Source organism: Gavialis gangeticus, unplaced genomic scaffold (assembly GCF_001723915.1).
Source record: "Gavialis gangeticus isolate Ggan-Ray unplaced genomic scaffold, GavGan_comp1, whole genome shotgun sequence".
In the NCBI taxonomy this organism is placed as follows: domain Eukaryota; kingdom Metazoa; phylum Chordata; order Crocodylia; family Gavialidae; genus Gavialis; species Gavialis gangeticus.
Window position 1 is genome coordinate 105,077,570 of NW_017729033.1, and position 19,970 is coordinate 105,097,539.

General features: G+C 40.0%; 1 protein-coding gene across 1 annotated transcript in view; it reads left to right on the forward strand.

Moving 5' to 3' along the window:
• The window catches only part of WDFY3 (WD repeat and FYVE domain containing 3), a 258,223-nt gene that overhangs the window by 79,178 nt on the left and 159,075 nt on the right, over positions 1 to 19,970 (forward strand). Inside the window, exons 11-16 of the mRNA XM_019525884.1 lie at positions 1,683 to 1,766; positions 7,039 to 7,216; positions 9,267 to 9,481; positions 11,684 to 11,796; positions 13,679 to 13,910; positions 17,137 to 17,237. Coding sequence (XP_019381429.1) covers positions 1,683 to 1,766; positions 7,039 to 7,216; positions 9,267 to 9,481; positions 11,684 to 11,796; positions 13,679 to 13,910; positions 17,137 to 17,237 — 923 coding nt within the window. The remainder of the gene's footprint in view (positions 1 to 1,682; positions 1,767 to 7,038; positions 7,217 to 9,266; positions 9,482 to 11,683; positions 11,797 to 13,678; positions 13,911 to 17,136; positions 17,238 to 19,970) is intronic.

Genomic DNA, 19,970 nt, shown 5'->3' on the forward strand with positions numbered 1-19,970 from the left:
GAGGGCTTTTTGGCACTTTTATCTAATAGCTGATTGAATCAGCTATTAGATATAAGTGCCAAAAAGCCCTGCTGAAGCGCATGAGCTATACAGATGCTGGGTCAAACTGACCTGATTCCAGATGCTGGGTCAAACTGGCATGATTCCTCTTCCGGTAAAGTGCTGGGTTTGTTGGTTTTTGTGGGTTTGTTTTTTTGTTTGGTTGGGGGGGGTTTTTTTTGGGGGGGGGGGGGGTTGGTTTCCCTCCTGCCCCCATGTCTGACAGTACCCATAAAGACTGCAGCTCTTTTAGAGTGTGCAGTAGGGTCAGTGAAGCTGTATGGATTAAGTTATGACACCAAAGAAAGAGATGCATCTAGTTTAAGATAGCATCTGCTATTGTTTAAGCTACTTGTCAATATCTTTTTCCTTCATAAATATTACATCTTTGTACATCACATCATAAGGTTAAAGATCTGTTACTGTGCAGCTCACCCCAACTTCTGCCTCTGTTCAAGTTTGAAGCCTATCAGCAGATTATTATGTAGGAAATGAAATTGATTTTAGATAGCTACAGGTGGAATTCTTCAAGTTTCTATTTGTTTTTTTTTAGTTCTGATTGAGAATTGGAGATAATAGAGGCCTTGATTGCTACAGAGCAAGTATTTCATATAACTACTTCTGACTTTAAAATCACAAGTAGTGTATATATACTCCTAACCTTTCACACACTCCTAACCTTACATGCATGCACACATGATTTGAGAGTAATTCTCACCAGTATTTTCTTGTTCAAAATAATGGAGAGTCTTATTTAAGCGTTGTGGCTTGAGTTACTAATATTGAGCTTGGCTAATTGGCTATGCATTAGTCAGCATTTTTAAAAAATAGGGTCCTAGTTAGCACTAAATCAATGAGTCGATTTTCAAAGTGTGCTGACACTGTGGCAGCATCTAATTAAGTCAGTTGGAGCTGTAAGGTAGTTTCATCTCAGCATCTAACTTCAGGCTCTCATTATTTTTTGCTGTGTTGCTGAGCACAGCAAATCATTATTCCTTCATCTTGGGGAAAAAAACTAACACAAAGAAACTTGATTTTTAGGCCTCAGTTTAAAATGGCCGTAAAACATTGAAATTGGGTGAAGGATAACTCAAATAATAAGAGCTATGATACTGGTTAGCAGTGGTATCTGAAGTATCAAAGATAGGGTAACTATAGCAAAAATGTTACTGGATAAGATACCTCATTATTCACCTTGTATGCCCTGTTATTCTTTAATCACCCTCTTTTTCTTCCTGCTTAAACTTTCTTGTGGTTGGTTTATGCTTGGGGCAGTCCATCTGAAAATTAATACAACGTATTTACTTGCTGAGATCTCACCTTCTGTCAAGTTCTGTTCTGCTTAACCTTGAAGGATGTTCAGATTTGCTTATTTGATTATATAGGTAGAGAACTCTGAGCATCAAACAAACAAATGTGGTTCCCTAAGCATTGGAGAATGGTGCTATTAAAAAGTATGCTTTGCAAGTCTGTTTGTTTTACCTGATGCATGTTCCTTAGTAATGTTCTCTGTTGTCTCTGTTGCTTCTGGAGGAGGTATCCTATAATGGTTTTATTGGTGGTGACATTGTTAACTAACAAGCTTCTGGCCTGTGTTTTCTTTTCTAACCTCTCTATCCTACCCCTGTCTGTTTTGTCTGTAGTCATGCAGAACAGATTCCTCCTTGCCTGACAAATGAGACTTCTCTCCCCTCTCCTTGGGGTACTCCAGCTTTGTCCAAGAAAAGGTACCAATCCTTTAAAAGAAGTTGATCTTTCTTCTGGTTTCTCTTCTCCATGTTTCTGTGGGGTTTTTTTTCTTAAGCTGCTATTTGTTCTGGGGTACATGTTTGGTCAGCTAACAACCACTCCTGTGTATACCGTATAAGAATATTAAACCATTGATTCTAGCATGTAAAACTAAAATATGTAGGACCAGATGAAAGCAAACATAAGATCTTGAAAACAAGCAATTTTAAGTTTGTATTTCTTAAAAAAAAAAAAAATCAAATCCTATTATAAAAATGATTTAAGCAGTATGGATGCAACTCCTGGGATCGTTTCTTGGTAGTCAGACTGCTGTAATGAAACAAAACCAATTTTATTTAATATATTTCTTAAGAAAGGTACTTCCTTTTATTTTCAATACACTGAACACCTTTAAGAGATTCATCTATGCTAATTGTATTTTAGATGAGCAAAAAAAATCTGACCCCCAACTGCTTGCAAGGTCTGTTAATATTAATGTGATTTGGAAAGTCATCACAATTTACCAAATTCTGGAAGTCTTTCCCATTGTTCTTTTCTTTTTCTTAGCCAGTTTAATGTTTTGATTAAAGAGTGCTCAGTCCCATCTTATGAACATAATTTTAAGTTTCTAACAATGGGAAGACTACCAAAGTTGTGTTTGAAACTTGCTTGAAAAGGCGGTATTTGCAGTAAAAACATATTTCCACAGAAATCCCTTTTTTGCCTTCCTAAGAGAAGCACATGTTGATATTCTTCTGGGCTTAACTTGAAAAAGACCTTGTTTCTAATAATTCAGTACCTTTCAGACTACCATTTCCTTTCTCTAATACGAAGGCATGTAGGAGCAAACTCAGCTGTTACATTCTGAAAAGGAAAGCATTTGCTGCTGAATTCCGTTCTGTTTTCCTCATGTTGAAAGAAACAGCCCTGTCCTATGGAATCCGTACACTTTTCTGTCTATAATATTGACCTTTATTGCCAAGAATTGGATTTTTCTTTACTGGTTTGTTCTAGTCTCTTAAGTGTAAATGGAAGTACTTGCTCATATCAGCTGAATTATTAAAAATACACAGATATAGAAGAAGTATAATCTTGCCAATAGAATGCATTTAATGTTTGCCAAACAAGCTTTGAAGGGCAGCTGATCCCAGAAGACAATGAAAAAGAGGATGCCAGATTGGTAGTAGTCTCTCAGAATTAATTTTAAAAATATTTTAAGCTTTTTAAGTCATCCCGATAGTGAAAAATGTAGGAATCCTTTGGGTGCTGCACTGTACATGACTGTATCATTATAGTTGGGTTAAACATCGTATCTTGAGGTTTGATTTTTAAAAATAAACCATCAGATCATTCATTTTGGCTGAGCATTGGGGGTTGGTGTTAAGAGGAATGTAATGCATTTGCTATTGATAAATGAATGATGCCACTTTCTAAAATAAGTTGAATAGAAAATGAAGAAAAGATGCATATAGGGTATTGCTGTCATCTTGGGTTAATTTATGAGTTAACATAAATAAATAACTTACGTAAGAGTAGACATAAATTCCAGGGTTCTCACAGAGTCTATAGCTAGGTGCTGTTCTAGATTGCTTCTGTTGACTTCAGTGGCAGCTATGGGGTTCTTGATACTTTCAGAATCAACACTTCCTTAGAAGTTTAAGTTCAGGCTCCTGTTTTGAAAACTTCAGTGGAAATGCTGGTATGAGGGCAATGTTCATTCTTTACTTGTTTTGTTTTGTCTGACTTCCTTTGCCTTCACGCATCTCCTCAACTATTATGGTCTGTTCCACTAATTTAGATGATAAACTCCTCTGGGAAAGGTTTCTTGTTTCTTTGTTAGCATAGGGGACATGTATGATGTTATATAAAAAATATTTTTTGTGCACTATGCACAAAAAATATAAAAGTTCTGTGTATATATATATTTTAAGCTCTTGCTTTAAATACATACACAAATACCCATGTTCTAAGATTGTTGGTCTTTTTCCCCCCAAGTGATATTGGCTGCTAAACATTATGCTTTGTGTAAACACAGTATGGATGCTTTGTTATGACATGCAGTTTTTTCAGGTAATATAGAAGCACTATGATTTCAGTCCTCTGTATTAATAAGTCATGAATGGCTTGCTTTGGTGGATTTTAAAAAGGTACTAATACTGACTTGAGGTTACCTGAACTGTCATCTTGGATGACAAATCTATGCAGAGAAGCCTTAAAATGAATAGAAAATGGCATGCATGTTTTCATTATTGTTATCCACTGGTTTGGAAAACATTTTAAGTAAGTCTCTCTTGGAAATGAATTGAACAGTAGCTAATACCAGCAAATTCTGTTCAGTTTTCAGTAAAGGAAGATCACTGTACATATAGGCTATCTGGCTTATTTATGTATAGCATTTTGAGTTTGACTTCTATTCCATCTTGTCATTCCCTCTCCCTGTGGATTTTCTTTTCTAGTTTATTTTTTTCATTCCCTTTCTTCTGGAAGGACAATGAAGACATATGTTAGGCCCATATAAGTGTACTGGTACAGAAAATCTGAAATGAAATTGGTAAAAGAATCAACTAAAGCTAGTGGATAGTTTCACAGCATTTTTATAAGATAAGATTTATCTTTCTGTTTTAATACATGAATGTCAACTGGTAGTTTAAGACCTCTTGAAACAGGAACCTACTGAACATAAGAAAAATAAAGCAAACCTGCACATAGTCCCATTAGTACTGACTAGATATAATGGAAGATGAGAATTTACTTTCTCTTAAAAGATAGAAAAGCAAATTGTATGCATCTGGGTACCCTGTACCATGTTGGACTGCAAACTTTTTGAGGCAGGGTTTGTCTTGATAAATCATGTAGTGCAGTAAGCCTGAACCTGGCTACTGTAGCATAAATGATTAAAAGGGTATGAATAGTCCTAAAAATCATAGAGTATGGCATTGGTATAAAGAATGATTGTTAGGTGCACTTGAAATTCTGTGCCAAAACGTTTTTAGAAATAATTTGAGGATGAAATTTAATGTTAGCCTGTTCTCAAAAAGGCTGACTAGAACACTTTGATATGTCTGGATTTTTAGTCCTTAAATTAAATGTGTGAACACTGTGACACTTGAGACTCCAAACTTACTGCAGAGGCAGAACTTTTCCTCCTCATGTGGAAAACTGGTATTTGCCAAGGGAACTGCCCATTTCCCTAACCTCAAACATTGTTTTGAGAGCTGTATTAAATGAGGGGCAAACATTAGATTAACAGCTTTTTGTAGGATAATGTTACTACCTGTTTTTCTGTTCTTAGTGGTAGTGTTTAGAGTAATGTTGTAGCTGTGGTGGTCCAGGAATTATGCAACAGGTAAGGATTTCTTCAGTTGGTATGTTTTATTGGACCAACTACATAATTGTCTTCCATTTGAAAGCTTGTCTTACTATCCCAACTATGCAGTTCATCCAATAAAATATATCAACCTAAGAAATCCTTGCTGTTTTACTGTCCAATTTAAAACAGAAATACTCAGCTATAACAAAGTCAAAGCTTTGCCATATTTTTTAAAACTGGTATTTGGGGTCAAGAACAGATTGCTTAAACACTTTCAATAAGTCATGCACTTTGTTTTATAGGAGGACAGAATGAAGAGAGAAACATTTTTCGAGAGTTATAGCTGTATAAAACTAATCTTCAGCTCACTCACCCTCCCTTTCCTGTGTAACTAAAGCTGAATCCCTAAATGCTGCTTGAGACTGGTATACTTGGGTGGATCTATGATTTTGAAAAGAGCACTAATGGGTCTGAACTAAAGAGGCTGTGAAATTAGAGACCGGGAGCAGCCAGCAAACAGCAGAATTGCCCTAATAAAAGTTAGCTTGATTAGTGGAACATCAAGACTATTGAAAAGGATTATTAATACCTTTTGGAGTGAAGAATAGCAAGCCATTAAAACAGTTAACTTCCTTAGCTGCCTGAACAGTAATGCCGTAGCTGCTGCAATGTAGAACAGGAATCAAGCCAGGGTGCTTCCAACTCCAGGAAGAATATCAGCTTCCCACTTAATACGCTGCTTTGGTGGGCTGATTTTGTGGGTAAAGTGCATGTTTTATATGAGAGAGGACAGTGCTCGGGGTCAGATCCAGAGGATGATGTAGTGTAGGTGGAGCCCCCCCTCTCCTGCTGGTACAGCTGCTGTTCCCAGCTGATCTGGGTGCAAGAGGGGAGCCCAGAGGCTCTGAGCCAGAGCTGCTCCTGTCCTACTCCAGCTGTCTCGATTAGGATTTGGATTCGGCCTGAATCAGGGACAGTGATTCGATTTGGTTGATTTGGATCGCTGTCCCAGTTTGATTTGGCCAAATCTGAATCTGAAGATTCGATGCTGATTCATAGACTCAGCGATTTCGCCATAGACACAGCTTTAAAAGTTTTTTCTACATACCTTGAGGTACCAGACGTGGCTTGTGAATGTTGCAGTGGTGGGGCAGGTGAAGCATCCCACAGGAGTGTAGGGGACCCACCCACATGCTTAGTGGCAAACCTGGAAGTAGTGCCTCCTGGGTCTGGGGGGGCACCTGGGGTCCTCCCACAGCTCTCCGAGGGACCCCTCCACATCCCCCTGGCTCGACCCTATGTGCCCCCAAGTCCCAGGAGGCACCAGTTGCCGACCCAGGGCAGGGGGAGTACCTTGTGAGCTCCCTGGTGGACCCACAAGTGGACCGGAAGTGCTTCTGGTCCACTTCTGGGTTTGCTGCCAAGCACGCTGGGGACACACCTGCACTCCTGTGGGACGCTGTATCTGCCCCAGCATCTCAGTATTCATGAGCCGCCTGGTACCTTGTGGTACGTAGAAAAAACATTTAAAGCTGTGTCTGAATCACTGAATCTCTCCGAATTGATTTGGAGGGTTTTGATTCGATTCGGAGAGATTAAAGGATCCCCTGATTTGATTTGATTTGGATTTGGAGATTCAGCTGATAAATCTCCACCAAATTGAGTCAGCTTTGCACAGCCCTACTTACTTTTTTAAAAGTGAAATCAAGGAATTTTAAAGAAATATATTTTTCAAGAGCTATATCGTCTCTTCCTCAGGAGAAGTGGATTGCTGATCCAAAGCACACTGCAGAAAATTTAAAATTGTCCCAATCTGTCCTGGATGAATATCTGTTTTATAATTGAAGGCATGCTGAATTGGGTTTGGATTTTTTTTCTGTATACAAGTTGAATGCTACAGCAATTAATAGATGAGTGCAGAGCTGATAATGAATGGTTCTGTCTTTCATTTTGTTCTGCAGGCATGCCTATCATTCTGTTTCAGCTCCTCCTGTATATCCTCCCCAAAACATAACTGATTTGAAGCTCCTGACGGGAGCAACATCCACACACAGTTCTGATGCTGTCATCATCCACCCTGGAGCAATGCTTGCTATGCTGGATCTTCTAGCCTCTGTTGGATTAACTACACAGCCAGAAGTAAGCCAAAACCTGTAGTTTGTAATAGTTTCTTGTGCATTTTTAAGGGTGAATGTGTGAGGTGGGCTCTAAATCTGGAAACTGGTAAAGGAATACCGTCTCTTGCGACTAAGCTGCTAGTTGAGATCTAGTTTAGGAGTTAGTGAATTAGCAAAAACTTTAGTTGGGTTTAGCAACTTTTTTATTCACCTGGAGATTGAATTGTTTAGTTGCCCAAGCAAAGTGCTGGTTTCACCCTAGGTGTCAAATGCCAGGTTGCTGTATCATGAGGTCATTTTGTGGCTGGCCCTAATTGGCATCCTTACTACAAGAGCCTCTGGAGCTTAAAGGGATTCTGCAGTCTTTTTATCTTTCTCTTCAAGCCATCCCTGAAGATGGTTTTTTTTAAGTCAAGGTTGAAGGATCTTGGCTAACCAGTACTCAGTTGCTGCCCTTAATGTACAGTTGCTAGAGGATAAATAAGATTACACTGTCCAAACAGTTGCACCTTTGAGCGACCTTTATTTTCAAGGATAGGAAAGAAAGAAAAACTCCCCTAATTATTAATATGGTTCTTGGTAGACTGATAGTTTTACTTGTGTTTTTTGATTTAGTATTATTTGGTAATAGTTAAATATATGTTGCTATAATAAAGGCTTGTGCTATTTCAAAACAGTTTTATCTGTCCTTATGTTATGCTTGTACTTGCAAAACTAATATGATCAGTATCATAGACTAGGAGAAGCATTATAGATAATTGCTTTCCCTTAGAAAAATATCTGGGTCCTAGGGTTTTTTAATTTACTTCTTGATGAAATATCACACAATAAGACAATTGAGATCAGAATCTTCACAAGTGCTATGAATAGGGAACTTCTGAAATCATGATCTCTCGATTTTTGCAGAAACTGCGATTACGGGCAGGTCCTGCGAAAAAGCATAGACTCTGTGTTATTGGCAGGGTCCCTGGAGGGGGGCAGAAAAAAAAGCTCACTAGAAAAAAAAAAAATGTTTGCTCCCTGTGCAGACAGCTAGTAGTCTTTGTGGCTGCTGCAGCCCAGCTGCACAGCCCATTGGAGGGGAAGACGGGGGAGTGAGGCTGCTGGCACAACAAGATGGCTGCTGACCCCACCCCTTGCCACTGATTGCCTGTGAGGGCTGTCCATCATACCACCCTGCCCCTTACCACCAGTCAGTGGTGAGGGGCTGGGCTATATGATGGACAGCTCTTGCAGTCAGTGGCAAGAGGCAGGGCTACTGGGGCCCCCTGGCGAATAAGAGATGTAGGAGTGGGGGCTGCCATGCTCCACCTGCGAAAATGGCTGCTAGCCCTGTGGTCTGCCCATGAAATCAGCTGGCAGCCATCCCGACTTCAGTAGACTGCTAGTTATGAAGTCTTGCTTTCTCCTGAAACATCCAGTGTCATAGATGGATGGAGTCCAGGCAGGGCACTGGACTGAATAGTTAATTAACACTGTTTGGCAATTTCTTTGTGATTGTTTCATTACAGGTATTGGTGATAATTTTAATTGAACCTTTTAGAAAATATATATTTTATGCTTATAGTTCATTTGACTGAAAGGGCTTTATTTGACACTTTTGCTGACAATCATTTAAAATACATTTCAGTTGTGGCATCTTCCTCGGAGAACCTTATTTATCAGAATGAATCTTCAAAAGCTTTCAAGCTTTTCTCGCTGTGATTTACATTTTTCTTCTCTCTCTCTAATTCTTCTCTCTAATGTTGATGAACCTGTAAACTTGTGACGTTCAGAATATTACTGGTAGATATATTGCATAAAATGTGAAATTTTAGGGAATATTATGAAAGCGTAGCATAGGTCTGATAAGGATAAAATTTTTAAACAAGCTGATTGTACTTCTGAGTCTTTGCATTTCTATTTAAATTATAAGTTATAATCATCAGCTGTACTAGAGCAATTTTTGGAGAAGAGCAGGAATACTTCATAAATTAAATCTTCTTTACACATTTTTAAAATAGCATAACAGGAAAATGTGTTGATGATGATGAATTCCTTTATATATTACTGTTGCACATGGTTTTTTCCAGCATGCCCTGGATCTTCAGTTTGCAGTGGCCAACATACTGCAATCTCTGGTGCATACAGACAGAAACCAGCAAGTCATGTGTGAAGCTGGACTCCACGCAAGACTTTTACAGAGATGTAGCGCTGCTCTTGCTGATGAGGACCATTCATTGCACCCCCCACTCCAGAGAATGTTTGAAAGGCTGGCCTCTCAGGCACTGGAGCCAATGGTGTTGAGGTTGGGGGAAAATAATTGTATTTAAATTATTGATGTGGATATTGGTGGTACATAGACTTCCTTGGCTGGCTCCTTTTTGGGACTTGAATTTATTGGAAAAATATGAAAAAGAATAATTGATTGCATGTGAGAATGACCTTGTTTTATGTATAATCCTATTTTGAAAATGCAACTTTTTTTTCATTTTAAGATTTAATTAAAATATAATACTTCCTTTTGGATTACTGTATTTACCTGGGTCCAAGATGATTGTGAATTTACAACAACCCCCCAATAATTAGATTCTCTACATGGGAAAATTATAAATTTCTTATTTTCCATTATAGAATTTAATTATTGAAGGATCATCTCCCCCAGTCTCCATCTCCCACAAGCTGTGTCAGGAAAAGCAATGGCAGGGGACAAGGGGACCAGACCCCCACCCTTTGCTCCCATGCCTGTTTCCCCCAACACCTGCCCCGTGCTGCTCCCCTGCTACCTGTACCTCCACACCATGCCTCTCCCCACTGTTTGCCTCTGAAGCAGTTCTGGCTCCAGGGGAGTCAGCAGCAGCAGCCCCACCCTAGTCCAGCCAGGCAGAAAGAGTAGGGAGTAGTTCTGGGCTTAGCTGGATCAGAGCTGAAGCCAGAGCCTGAGGTAAACAGCAGGGAAACAGTTGTGCAGACTCCCTTGTGTGCTCCCCTACCCACTAAAGGTCTACCTCATTCACCCCCAAGCCAGAGCTGAGCCATCACCTGTCCCAGGACAAGCCCCCTCCATGTTGTCCTGGGACAGGTAAGATAGAGAAAACTTTATCTTGGATTCAAGTAAATATGATATTTAAATTAAACTCTACTGAGAAACATGTATTTGCAGTTCCTTGCTTGGTTGACAGCAAGAGAAAACTGGAAGTTTTAAAAATGTATTCAAAAGGATGACCCTGCTATAGAAGGGTCTGTATAGACTTTCTGAAAATCACAAAATACCTTAAGCAAGGCAAGATGCAGTTCTCTCCTCTTTAACTTATACTTGAAGGAAAAAGATGAAGCAGAGAAGAGAAATGCCTAGAGTAGATCTTTAAGGCTTGTGGGTTCTTTCCCCAAATTGGGTAAAAGCTGTACTTTAATGACAGTTTTTCATCTTAGTGAAAATAAATTTGTTGTACAGCAACATACAGGGCTCCAAGACAGGATTTGGTAGGCTTATGATTTCACCCTTATTTCTGACATTTCCTGCTGGTTTTAAAATGCATTGATCACTGCAGCTTTATTTCTCCTGCATATTAACAGAAGTGCATGGGCATGCCTATCTAGCAAGCAATAAATGAGCGGTTGGCATGTGTATTATGAAAGAGGGAAAGAACAGCATTTAAAATGAAACAAGCTGCACTTGCAAATATTGAAGATTGCATAATGAACTAGATGGATTGCTATATTTGTAATGGCGTTTTCATGCTGAATAGCGCATTGAAAGCTGGCCCAGACTTACTGACTGCCTTACTGTCTGAAAGTTGATCAGAAACCACTACAATGATTTCTGCATTTGTTGGTAGTCTCAGCAGTGGGATTAAGGGTTTAAGAAGGCATGGAGACTAAATTTCCATCTCACCCCCTTGAAACTGTCCTCCAAATGACATTGGCACAGATTGGAAATGCAGTGTTGAGAATTATTGCAGCAGAGCATCCTATGCTGTACCTTTCCAGAATAGGAACAGATGACTTCAGCCTTCATAGCTAACATTCTGGTTCTTTTAATGAAGTATAATTTGATTTAAAGAAATTGGAGGAAGAATTTCCCAGATACTTAATAGTCTTCAGGACCAATATACAGATATTATACACAATATCTAATGTTATATAATACAGCATTTTCTGTTCTGTATATAATACAACGTTGTGGCCATCCAACAACATTTAATGATTCATTATAGAAAAAAGGTATAGATACCCTAGAAACCAAAATATGTGATTTGATTTATCAGAAATACAAAACTCTAGTCTTGGCAATCCATTAATTTATCAGCACTGTATAAAGATATGTGCAATAATTAAAAATAGAAATAGTGTTGAATTTATATTTGCTTTTAGAATTAATGCTTTAATTATATTATTTTGTAAGTTTAAATATATTCTAATTGACTCTAGGTTGTAACTCATTCTAGTCTTACAAACCAGAAAGCAAGTAAGCAACTTGACTTGAATAATTTTTATGTCTCCTAACCAGGGAATTTTTACGTTTGGGAAATCCTTTGAATTGCGGAGCTTGGGACAAAAAATTGTTGAAACAGTATAGAGTACACAAGCCCAGCTCATTAAGTTATGAACCAGAAATGAGAAGTAAGTGTTTAAACATTAGAAATTTTTGTGGTGCTTCATGAGATCTGAAGACATCATTATCCTAAGACATACTTGCTTTTTTTTTTTTTTTTTGGTTGCTGGTTCCTTTACAATGCAGTATTCATGTTTGGAGTAGTCTATTGTCATCAGCAAGACTAATGGAAGAGTTAGTTATGTGTATGAATATCTGAAACTGCATTTAAAACTTTAAAATACTTGTTGAGAAGAATACAAAACTTTGGGAATAACTTCAGTTTCGTTGTGAGATTGAATGAATTATTTTTTTTTCAGTTTACAAAAGAAACCCGAGTGTATCACAGTATGGGCATGAGGCAGTCTTTCTGCTGAAAATGAATTAATGGAAGGATGCAGTTGTGGCTAAGGCACTGAACAGGAATTGATGAGACCTAGGTTCAATTTCCAGCTCTTTTGTGTTCTTTGATTTCTCTGCCTTAGTTCAGTGAGGCTAATATGTCTTATCTTTAGAGGAGCTGTTGAGATGCTCTCTTTATTAATGAATAACGAGCACTAAAATATTACAGTGAAAGTGGCATTTTAAAAGTCTGAATACAATGTCTGTTCAAATCCAAGACAAGATTTTTTTACCCCATTCAACATCGGAGTGGAGGAGGGGGAGCCCCTCGTCTTGGTTTTGAATGCAAGTGTGGGAGGGAGAGGCAGGCAGTAGGGGTCCGCAAAACGGGGCTTACTCGTTTGGATTCGGCCTGAACTGGGGGCAGTGATTTGATTTGTTGATTCAGACAACTGTCCCCGATTTGATTTGGCCAAATCTGAATCTGAAGATTCAATGCTGATTCAGAGAATCAGCGATTTGGACATAAACACAGCTTTAAATGTTTTTGCTATGTACCTCGAGGTACCAGAACTGCTTGTGAACACTGCGATGCTGGGGTGAATGGAGCATCCCAGGGGAGCGTGGGGGGAGAGGGGCCCCCTGCATGCTTGGTGATGAACCTGGAAGTGGGCTGGAAGTACTTCTGGTCCATTTGTAGGTCCTCTGGGGAGCTTGGCAATTGGCTGTGGGCAGACCCTGGGTGCCCCCCATAGACCCAGGAGGCACCAGTCACTGAGCTTGGGGCGGGGGGGCGCACTCTGTAGCTGACCCAGAAGTGCACTGGAAGAGCTTCTGGTCCACTTCTGGATTTGCTGCCGAGCACACTCTGGAGCCCCCTGTGCTTTTGTGGGACGCTCCATGTGCCCCAGCATTGCAGCACCCATAAGCCACCTGCTACCTAGAGGTATATAGAAAAAACATTTAAAGCTGTGTCTATATATGAATCGCCACATCTCTCCAAATCGATTCGGAGGGTTCCGATTCAATTCGGAGATATTAAAGGGCTCTCTGATTTGATTCAGATTCAGAGATTTGGCCACCAAATCAGACCGAATCTCTGCCAAATCGAATCAGGGACCGAAGCTTTGCACACCCCTAGCAGGCTTTGACTCTGGCCTCAAACTGAGTTTAGGGTCAGAGCCACAGCCCTTTTCCCACCCCCCCACTTCCCTGCCACCTGCACCCCACACTGCCTGCCTGCCTGCCTGCCTGCCTCCCCATTGCCACTTGCTCTCCATTGAGGCTTTGTTCCAGCCCCACTCTACCTGCCCCCTGCCACTGCTTACCCTGCTGTAGCAGTTGGCAGTTGGGGGGGATGAATATAAGATGTTCTCCAATAATCAGATTCCATATATGGAAACTTATGGGAAATGTATACATTTCTTATATAGAGAATCTAATTTTTGAGGTTTTTCCCTTAAATTCATAGTCATCTTGGATTTAGCTAACTATGGTAAATGAGGAGTTAAAAAAAATGCCTCCTTTTGCCAATATCTCTGCTTTGTTTTTTCTTGGCTTCTAATGTAGATAGTATGGTCACATCAATGGAGGGTTTGAGTTCTGACAGCGTGTTCAGTTCGCATGAAGATAACCATTATTGGATAAGTAGGAGCCTGCTCAAGCCAGCAGAAGGAAGCACAGTACCCCTGACAAGGGTGAAATGTTTGGTTTCCATGACAACTCCACATGATATCAGACTTCACGGATCATCAGTTACCCCTGCGTTTATTGAATTTGACACATCTCTTGAAGGATTTGGGTAAGGTCTAGCAAAGCTTTTAAACAGTGTATTTCAAAAAGTAATGTCTTACTCCTTCTTTAAAAGAAATGTTTGTAATTTTAATGAACAATTTGAAAAACAAATGATTAAGCTACCGAAAGCAGCTTGCTGAATGCTTTCTGGCAAAGGATACTGCTGAATTCAGCTAATGGATTCAAACCATTGCTTGTTTGTACAGTTGTGGATGCTGTCAACAATAATACTTCAGTAAAGACCTTATGTGTGTGCTGTGAGCTCTTTTCAAAGAGAAAGAACAAAGACATAGCAGTACAAAGGCACTAACTGCCAGGATTCAAACCAAGTACTGGGTCTCTAAAAAGATCGTTCACTTGCCTAAAATCAGGAGAGATTCAGCGCAGAATCTTGTAATGAAGAATTATATGGAAAGTAGAAATAGAACTAAAATTATTTTGAAGTAGTGACTTATTTTAAAAAGAACTTGGATTAGGAAACACAGATCACTGTGGAACAACTAGGTAACGGTAATTAGCGTATGTGGTCCTGTCTTAAACCTTTCTGTGTCTGTATGCAAGTGTTTTCACATCTTTGTCTCTCCTCTCCCACATGATCAGTGAGGATTTTGTAATGTATATATGAGGACTTGGAAGGTTATGGCATTAAGCTGTGGAGTTCTCCAAGTAAAATATTTCTCATAGGTTCTTTTTAAACGCTCGTAAAAGAACTTCAAAATTTTAATCTTTTACCAATGGTGAAAACCCAGACCTCACCACTAGAACTACTTTGAATGATTTCAGGTTGTTACTAACAAAAGTATCCATTACTACTGCATTTACAGTGGGCAGGTTCATGAAATCCAGACAGCTGTTAGTGAGAACAATGTTAGTTAAATTAAGGTTTACGATGTTGTCCATACAATCTCAAGTCAGACAGTGGTGGATAGTTATTCAAAAAAAACCTGCGCCAAAATTTTTTTAAGTGAAATTCTGTTTGTGCAAAAGCTTGCTAAAAAGGTTTCTGATAACTTGAGCAAGGAAGAGTGTTAATTACCATTCCAGAGAAGCCCAAGAAGGACTACAAGCCTACAAGAAGGGGGAGCTGGAGGTAGGGCAGTATCTTGTGGTACTCTTGTGCTCTGCGAGGTACTTAGAAGCCTCTTGGGTACTTGGCTAGAGAGTCTTGCTTATGGTCAAACTGCTCACCAATTTTGGGGTTAGGAAGGGTTTTGGGTGTTTTCCCTGGATCAAGGTAGGAAGAACTGCAGAGGTTTTTTGCCTTCCACTGTAATGAGAGAGATATCTGTCTAGGAGCATATTTTAATCTACTGGCTTCTTTGCTATTGCAGTGACAAGGTGTTAACAATGCCTTTATCTTCTCAGCTTTCTACCTGTGGCACGTTGAAGGGTGGGTTTGGTTCAGTTTGTGGTTGTGAGTATGAGTGGCTGGAGTGGATGATTTTATAGACTTTCACCACCATCACTGTTGTAGACAGCCTGAAACAGCCTCTGAACTGATATCCAGAGAGAGACCCCCAGCAACACCTGTTGATATCACATCAAAACCCTTACTGAAGTTAATTTTACCCAGGATCGAGGTTACTTTGATCAGATGGGCAAATTTTGATGTCTAGATGCAGCTTGTCTACAATTTCCTGTCTTTAGAACTCAGAGTGACTCAAATTTAACACATCCTCATTTATTAGTCATTTTCATCCAGCAAGAATTTGGAATGGTCAGTCTGCTTACATCTAATGGAACTGTTGCAGAAGTCTCTGTTTTAGCTTACCAGGAAGCTGCATTTCTTGTACCAGAACTTGTTTTTGTACATGATCTAGATAATCTGTACTGGAGAGTTCAAGTCCCAGGTAAAACGAGACACTAATCCAAAATAAGAGTTTTTCCTGGTCTCACTTTTTTATTGTTGCAACGTATGCAAGAGTTCTGACAGAATTCTCTTACTAGGGCCAAAATAAACTCCGCCGTAAGGAAAAAATGCTATTCCAGCTTTTCTCTCTTCCTTAGTAGATTGCTTCAACAACACCTAGGACTTGCACTTACTTAGTGTCATATCTCTAGACTTTGAGATAAGCAGTGTCAAGTACAGCCTTGTTCATGTCTTTCCCCAGTGAATTGATGATATCAAGGTTGCCCAGCAGACCAAACTAAACTGTATCTAAGAGCTGCCTTTATATAGAAGTAGTCCCTCTGAATCAAAGACATTTGTTTCCTTGAATTTTTGTCTGTAAAAACTTAGAATTCCTGGTAGCAGTTGCACCAACAAAAAGAGTTTCATAAGGCTCTGCTCTTGAAAGATGTGAACGTTAATTCTCTTTACTTAAGATGACCATAGCCATTTGGACTTCAGGGTCATTTTTCACCAGGTGGAAATTTTCTGTCTTAATAGTAAATATTTCTTCCATTAGTTAGCCCAGCCTCAGTACTCCAAAGAAGAAAATACAACAAATAACACTCAGCACATTTCATCATGTGTCATGGTAGGCAGAAGAAACATCACAGTGTAAAGATGTCATCTGGTTTTCCTCCCTGTTTTTCTTAAATAAAGCACTTCTGCAGGAACGTGAATGTCAAGCATAAAATATACATTGGCACAAAGGTGTTCCAGGTGGTGGTAGCAAATTAATTTTGGGGAGAAAAGAGCAATTCTTTTGGCTACTTAACCTTTCCTTCTATCCACTAACAGTTCTGTGTGATGCATCCCAACTATCAAAATAAACCTTATAAAAATATTACCTAATTATTTCCTTTTGAGAATAACTTGTCCCATTTCACATGCAAGATAAGTTGTTGGAATACCAATTGAATGATCTTTTTAGTGTCCACATATATAATTATGTAGTGAAATAAAGCAATTCTGTTAAGATGGTTATATTTAAGTTAGAAGAATTAAGTGCAGGAATTCCTCTAACACTTTAGCCAACACAGGCTTCAGGACAAATTACAGCAGACCATAAAATCTACAGGAAATTATGGCTTTCTCTAACAATCTCCAGAAGGCCATTCCAAGACTTCAGGCCTTATGGCCAAGTCTTGGATGACTCTGTCTTGGAAAAAATATTACTGGTTAACAGATTTTCTGTTCTTCATGTTAGCAAGTTAATTTAAATGGAATAAAGGTATGCTTACAGCGCTTTCTTCCAAGTTGAACAGTTTCCTGGAAAACACTTTTGATTGTATTTTGCTTTCATAAACATTAACATATCCTGATTTTTATTTATTTATTTTAACAGCTGCTTATTTTTGCCAAGTTTGGCCCCCCATAATGCACCTACAAATAATGCTGTCACAACTGGACTTATTGATGGTGCTGTAGTCAGTGGAATTGGAACCGGTAGGTACTTAAGTATATCTGTTTATGGGGGTTTATTGTTAAGTCTTACTTTGCTTAAAGCCACATACAGACATTCCATTTATGCTAGGAGAAAAACAGATGTTCAAGAGATTTCTTATGGAAGAGAACAGGCTCTTCTGCAAGAAGTTAGATTGAATACTTATGAGGAAGATTTTGCTCCTCCCAATCTAACTTGAAGGCCTGCACACTTCTCTTGGATATTGACAAGCACCCAATATCCTACAAGCCTCTTCTGTGGGGACAACTGTCTGGGAATGGATTTCCCCATCAGCAGAATGGACCCCCTTTGCTGTGAATCAACTGATTGGTGAGAGGGGACATTTTTCTGCAGCAGGAACCATCCCACAAGGGGTTCCTGCCACAGCAGGACGTTGCTGCCTCCCTCCCACTGCTCTGGGCTGACCCAGAGAAGTGCAAGGCAAGGCAGACTGCTGTCCTGTGACAGCAGAATACCCTCTCCCTTGCATGGAAAAAGCAGAGGCTCTTTTCCTGTGGCATGAACCATGAAGGTTCCCACCATGGGAGAATGCCCCCTCCCCCCCCCATGCAAATCAGCTGATTTGGGGAGGTGGAAATGTACTCTTTTGGGGCTGGAACCCTCTGGAAGCTGTCTGTGGCAACTGCTGCTTTATAGCTGCTGACAACTGCCAGGCAAGGGAGAATGCAGGTTGTCAATTAATGGGTTTCCCAAGGCCCGGGGTGGCAAGGGAGAAGCCCTCTAGTACCCACTAGCTACAGAACTTGTCTGTGAGGCTCTCTAGCTATCGTCGTCAGTGGCAATCCCTCATGGTTGAGGATGATTGCTCCCATGGGTCAAATTAAAGAGTAGTAAATGAGTTCATTGATGGCTAAGAAGGCTGATCATAGAGCCACAGACTCTCTGGCAGTTGCCACAAGTGGTGGTAAAAGATCACAGATTTCTTAGTCTTGTTTCCTTTCCTTCCATTTCTGTCATTTTTCTGCCTCCAAGGCAAGACATTTTTCCTCCAAAGTAAGATGTACCTTCTCTCACAAGGCATTACCATGTAGCCCTGTCTCGGGCTAGTTTTTCCCAATTTGTAGTATCAATACCATACTTCCTAATGTTCACCTTGAGGCTGTCCTTGAAGTGTTTTCTCTGGCCCCTGCATGTCCTTTGTCCTTGGCTGAGTTGGGAGTATAACAGTTGTATTGGTAAACATACATCAGGCGTGTGCACACAGTGTCCTGTCCACCCCAGCTGATGCTGAATAATCAACACTTCCATACTGGTGGTGGTGGCATTGGTAAGGACATTGGCATTTGTGTGATGATCCTCCCACTTTATGCCAAGGGTCTTCTGGAGGTAGCATGGGTGATGGTGTTCCAGGCTTTTCAGGCTGTCCCTGTAAGCCACCTAAGCTTCAAAGCCATAAAGAAGAGTTAGGATTACCACAGCTGTGGAAGAAATCAAACTTCGTGTTGGGGTTGAATCAGAACTGACAGAGCCAGCTTTTCTTTGTTTAGGGCTATACTGTGATCACAGGGAGAATTCCATACAGCAAGGGGAATCACCCTTGTCTGTTTCAAAGGATTTCTCGAACTCTCTAAGTTTACAAGCATATTTATACTTAAGACAGAAAGAGGAAAAAATACGACCTTGGACAGTAAATCACTGATCATTAATGCACACACAGACATACAGGCTGTTTACTTAAAGAAGAGTAAAACATTGTGGTTATAGAACTAGTTATCAGTTTCTGGTTTCTCAGAAAGAAAAATAAACTTAACATCCATGCACAGGGTGATATATCATAGACAAAAAAACAAAGCATTGTAGAATTTGTTATCTCAAAATATTTAACTGAAATAAGCAGTATCAGCACTTCTGGTCTCTGTCTGTTTTTTTTCTAGTCAAATAGGTCAGAAGCCCAATTCAGTTACTCCTACGCAGCCTTTTACAGTAGGAGTTTAGTTCGAGACCTGATGTTGTGATCATTGAATACATGATGATTCAGTCTTGCAAAGGCAGAGTTGGCACATCGGATCCTATGCTAGATCTCCTTGTCGCTCTTGGCCTTTGATTGATGGCTGCTGAGATATGGAAAGTGTTTAGCATTCTCCAGCTCCTGTCTGTTAATGAGGATCTTTGCCAGGGGAGTTGATTGACCTGGAGCAGGCTGGTAAAGCACCTTTGTTTTTCCAATAATAAGGGTCAGGCCCAGGCACTGCTGTGGTTGAGAAGGGCCATTTTTAGGTGTTCCTTCACATGTGCAACAAGAGCACAGTCATCGGTGTATAGAATTTCCACAACTGAGGCTGAAGTAACTTTGGTATTGGCACAGAGGCAGGAGAAATTAAATAGGTTCCCATCCATCCTGTACTCAGTGCTGATGCCACATGGCACATGATCACAGATGAGCATCTTGATGACTACAGGAAAGGTGGAAAACAGAACTGGTGTGATTGCTCAGCCCTGCTTGATTCCAGTTTGAATGGATAAGGGTTCTGTAGCAGAGCCACTGCATAGGTTGGAGGCAGTCATCTCATCATGAAGTAGTCTTAGAATGTGATAAATTTCCCTGGGGAGTCAAATTTTGTTAAGGTCTTCCATACAGCCTCAGGGTTAGGAGTCAAGGGCTTTGGTTAAATCAGTAAGTCATCACACAGTCAGATGGACTGCAGATTGGCTGAAAGGTCGCACTCAGAGGGTGGTGGTGGTGGATGGGTCATACTGGACCTGGGGGGAGGTGG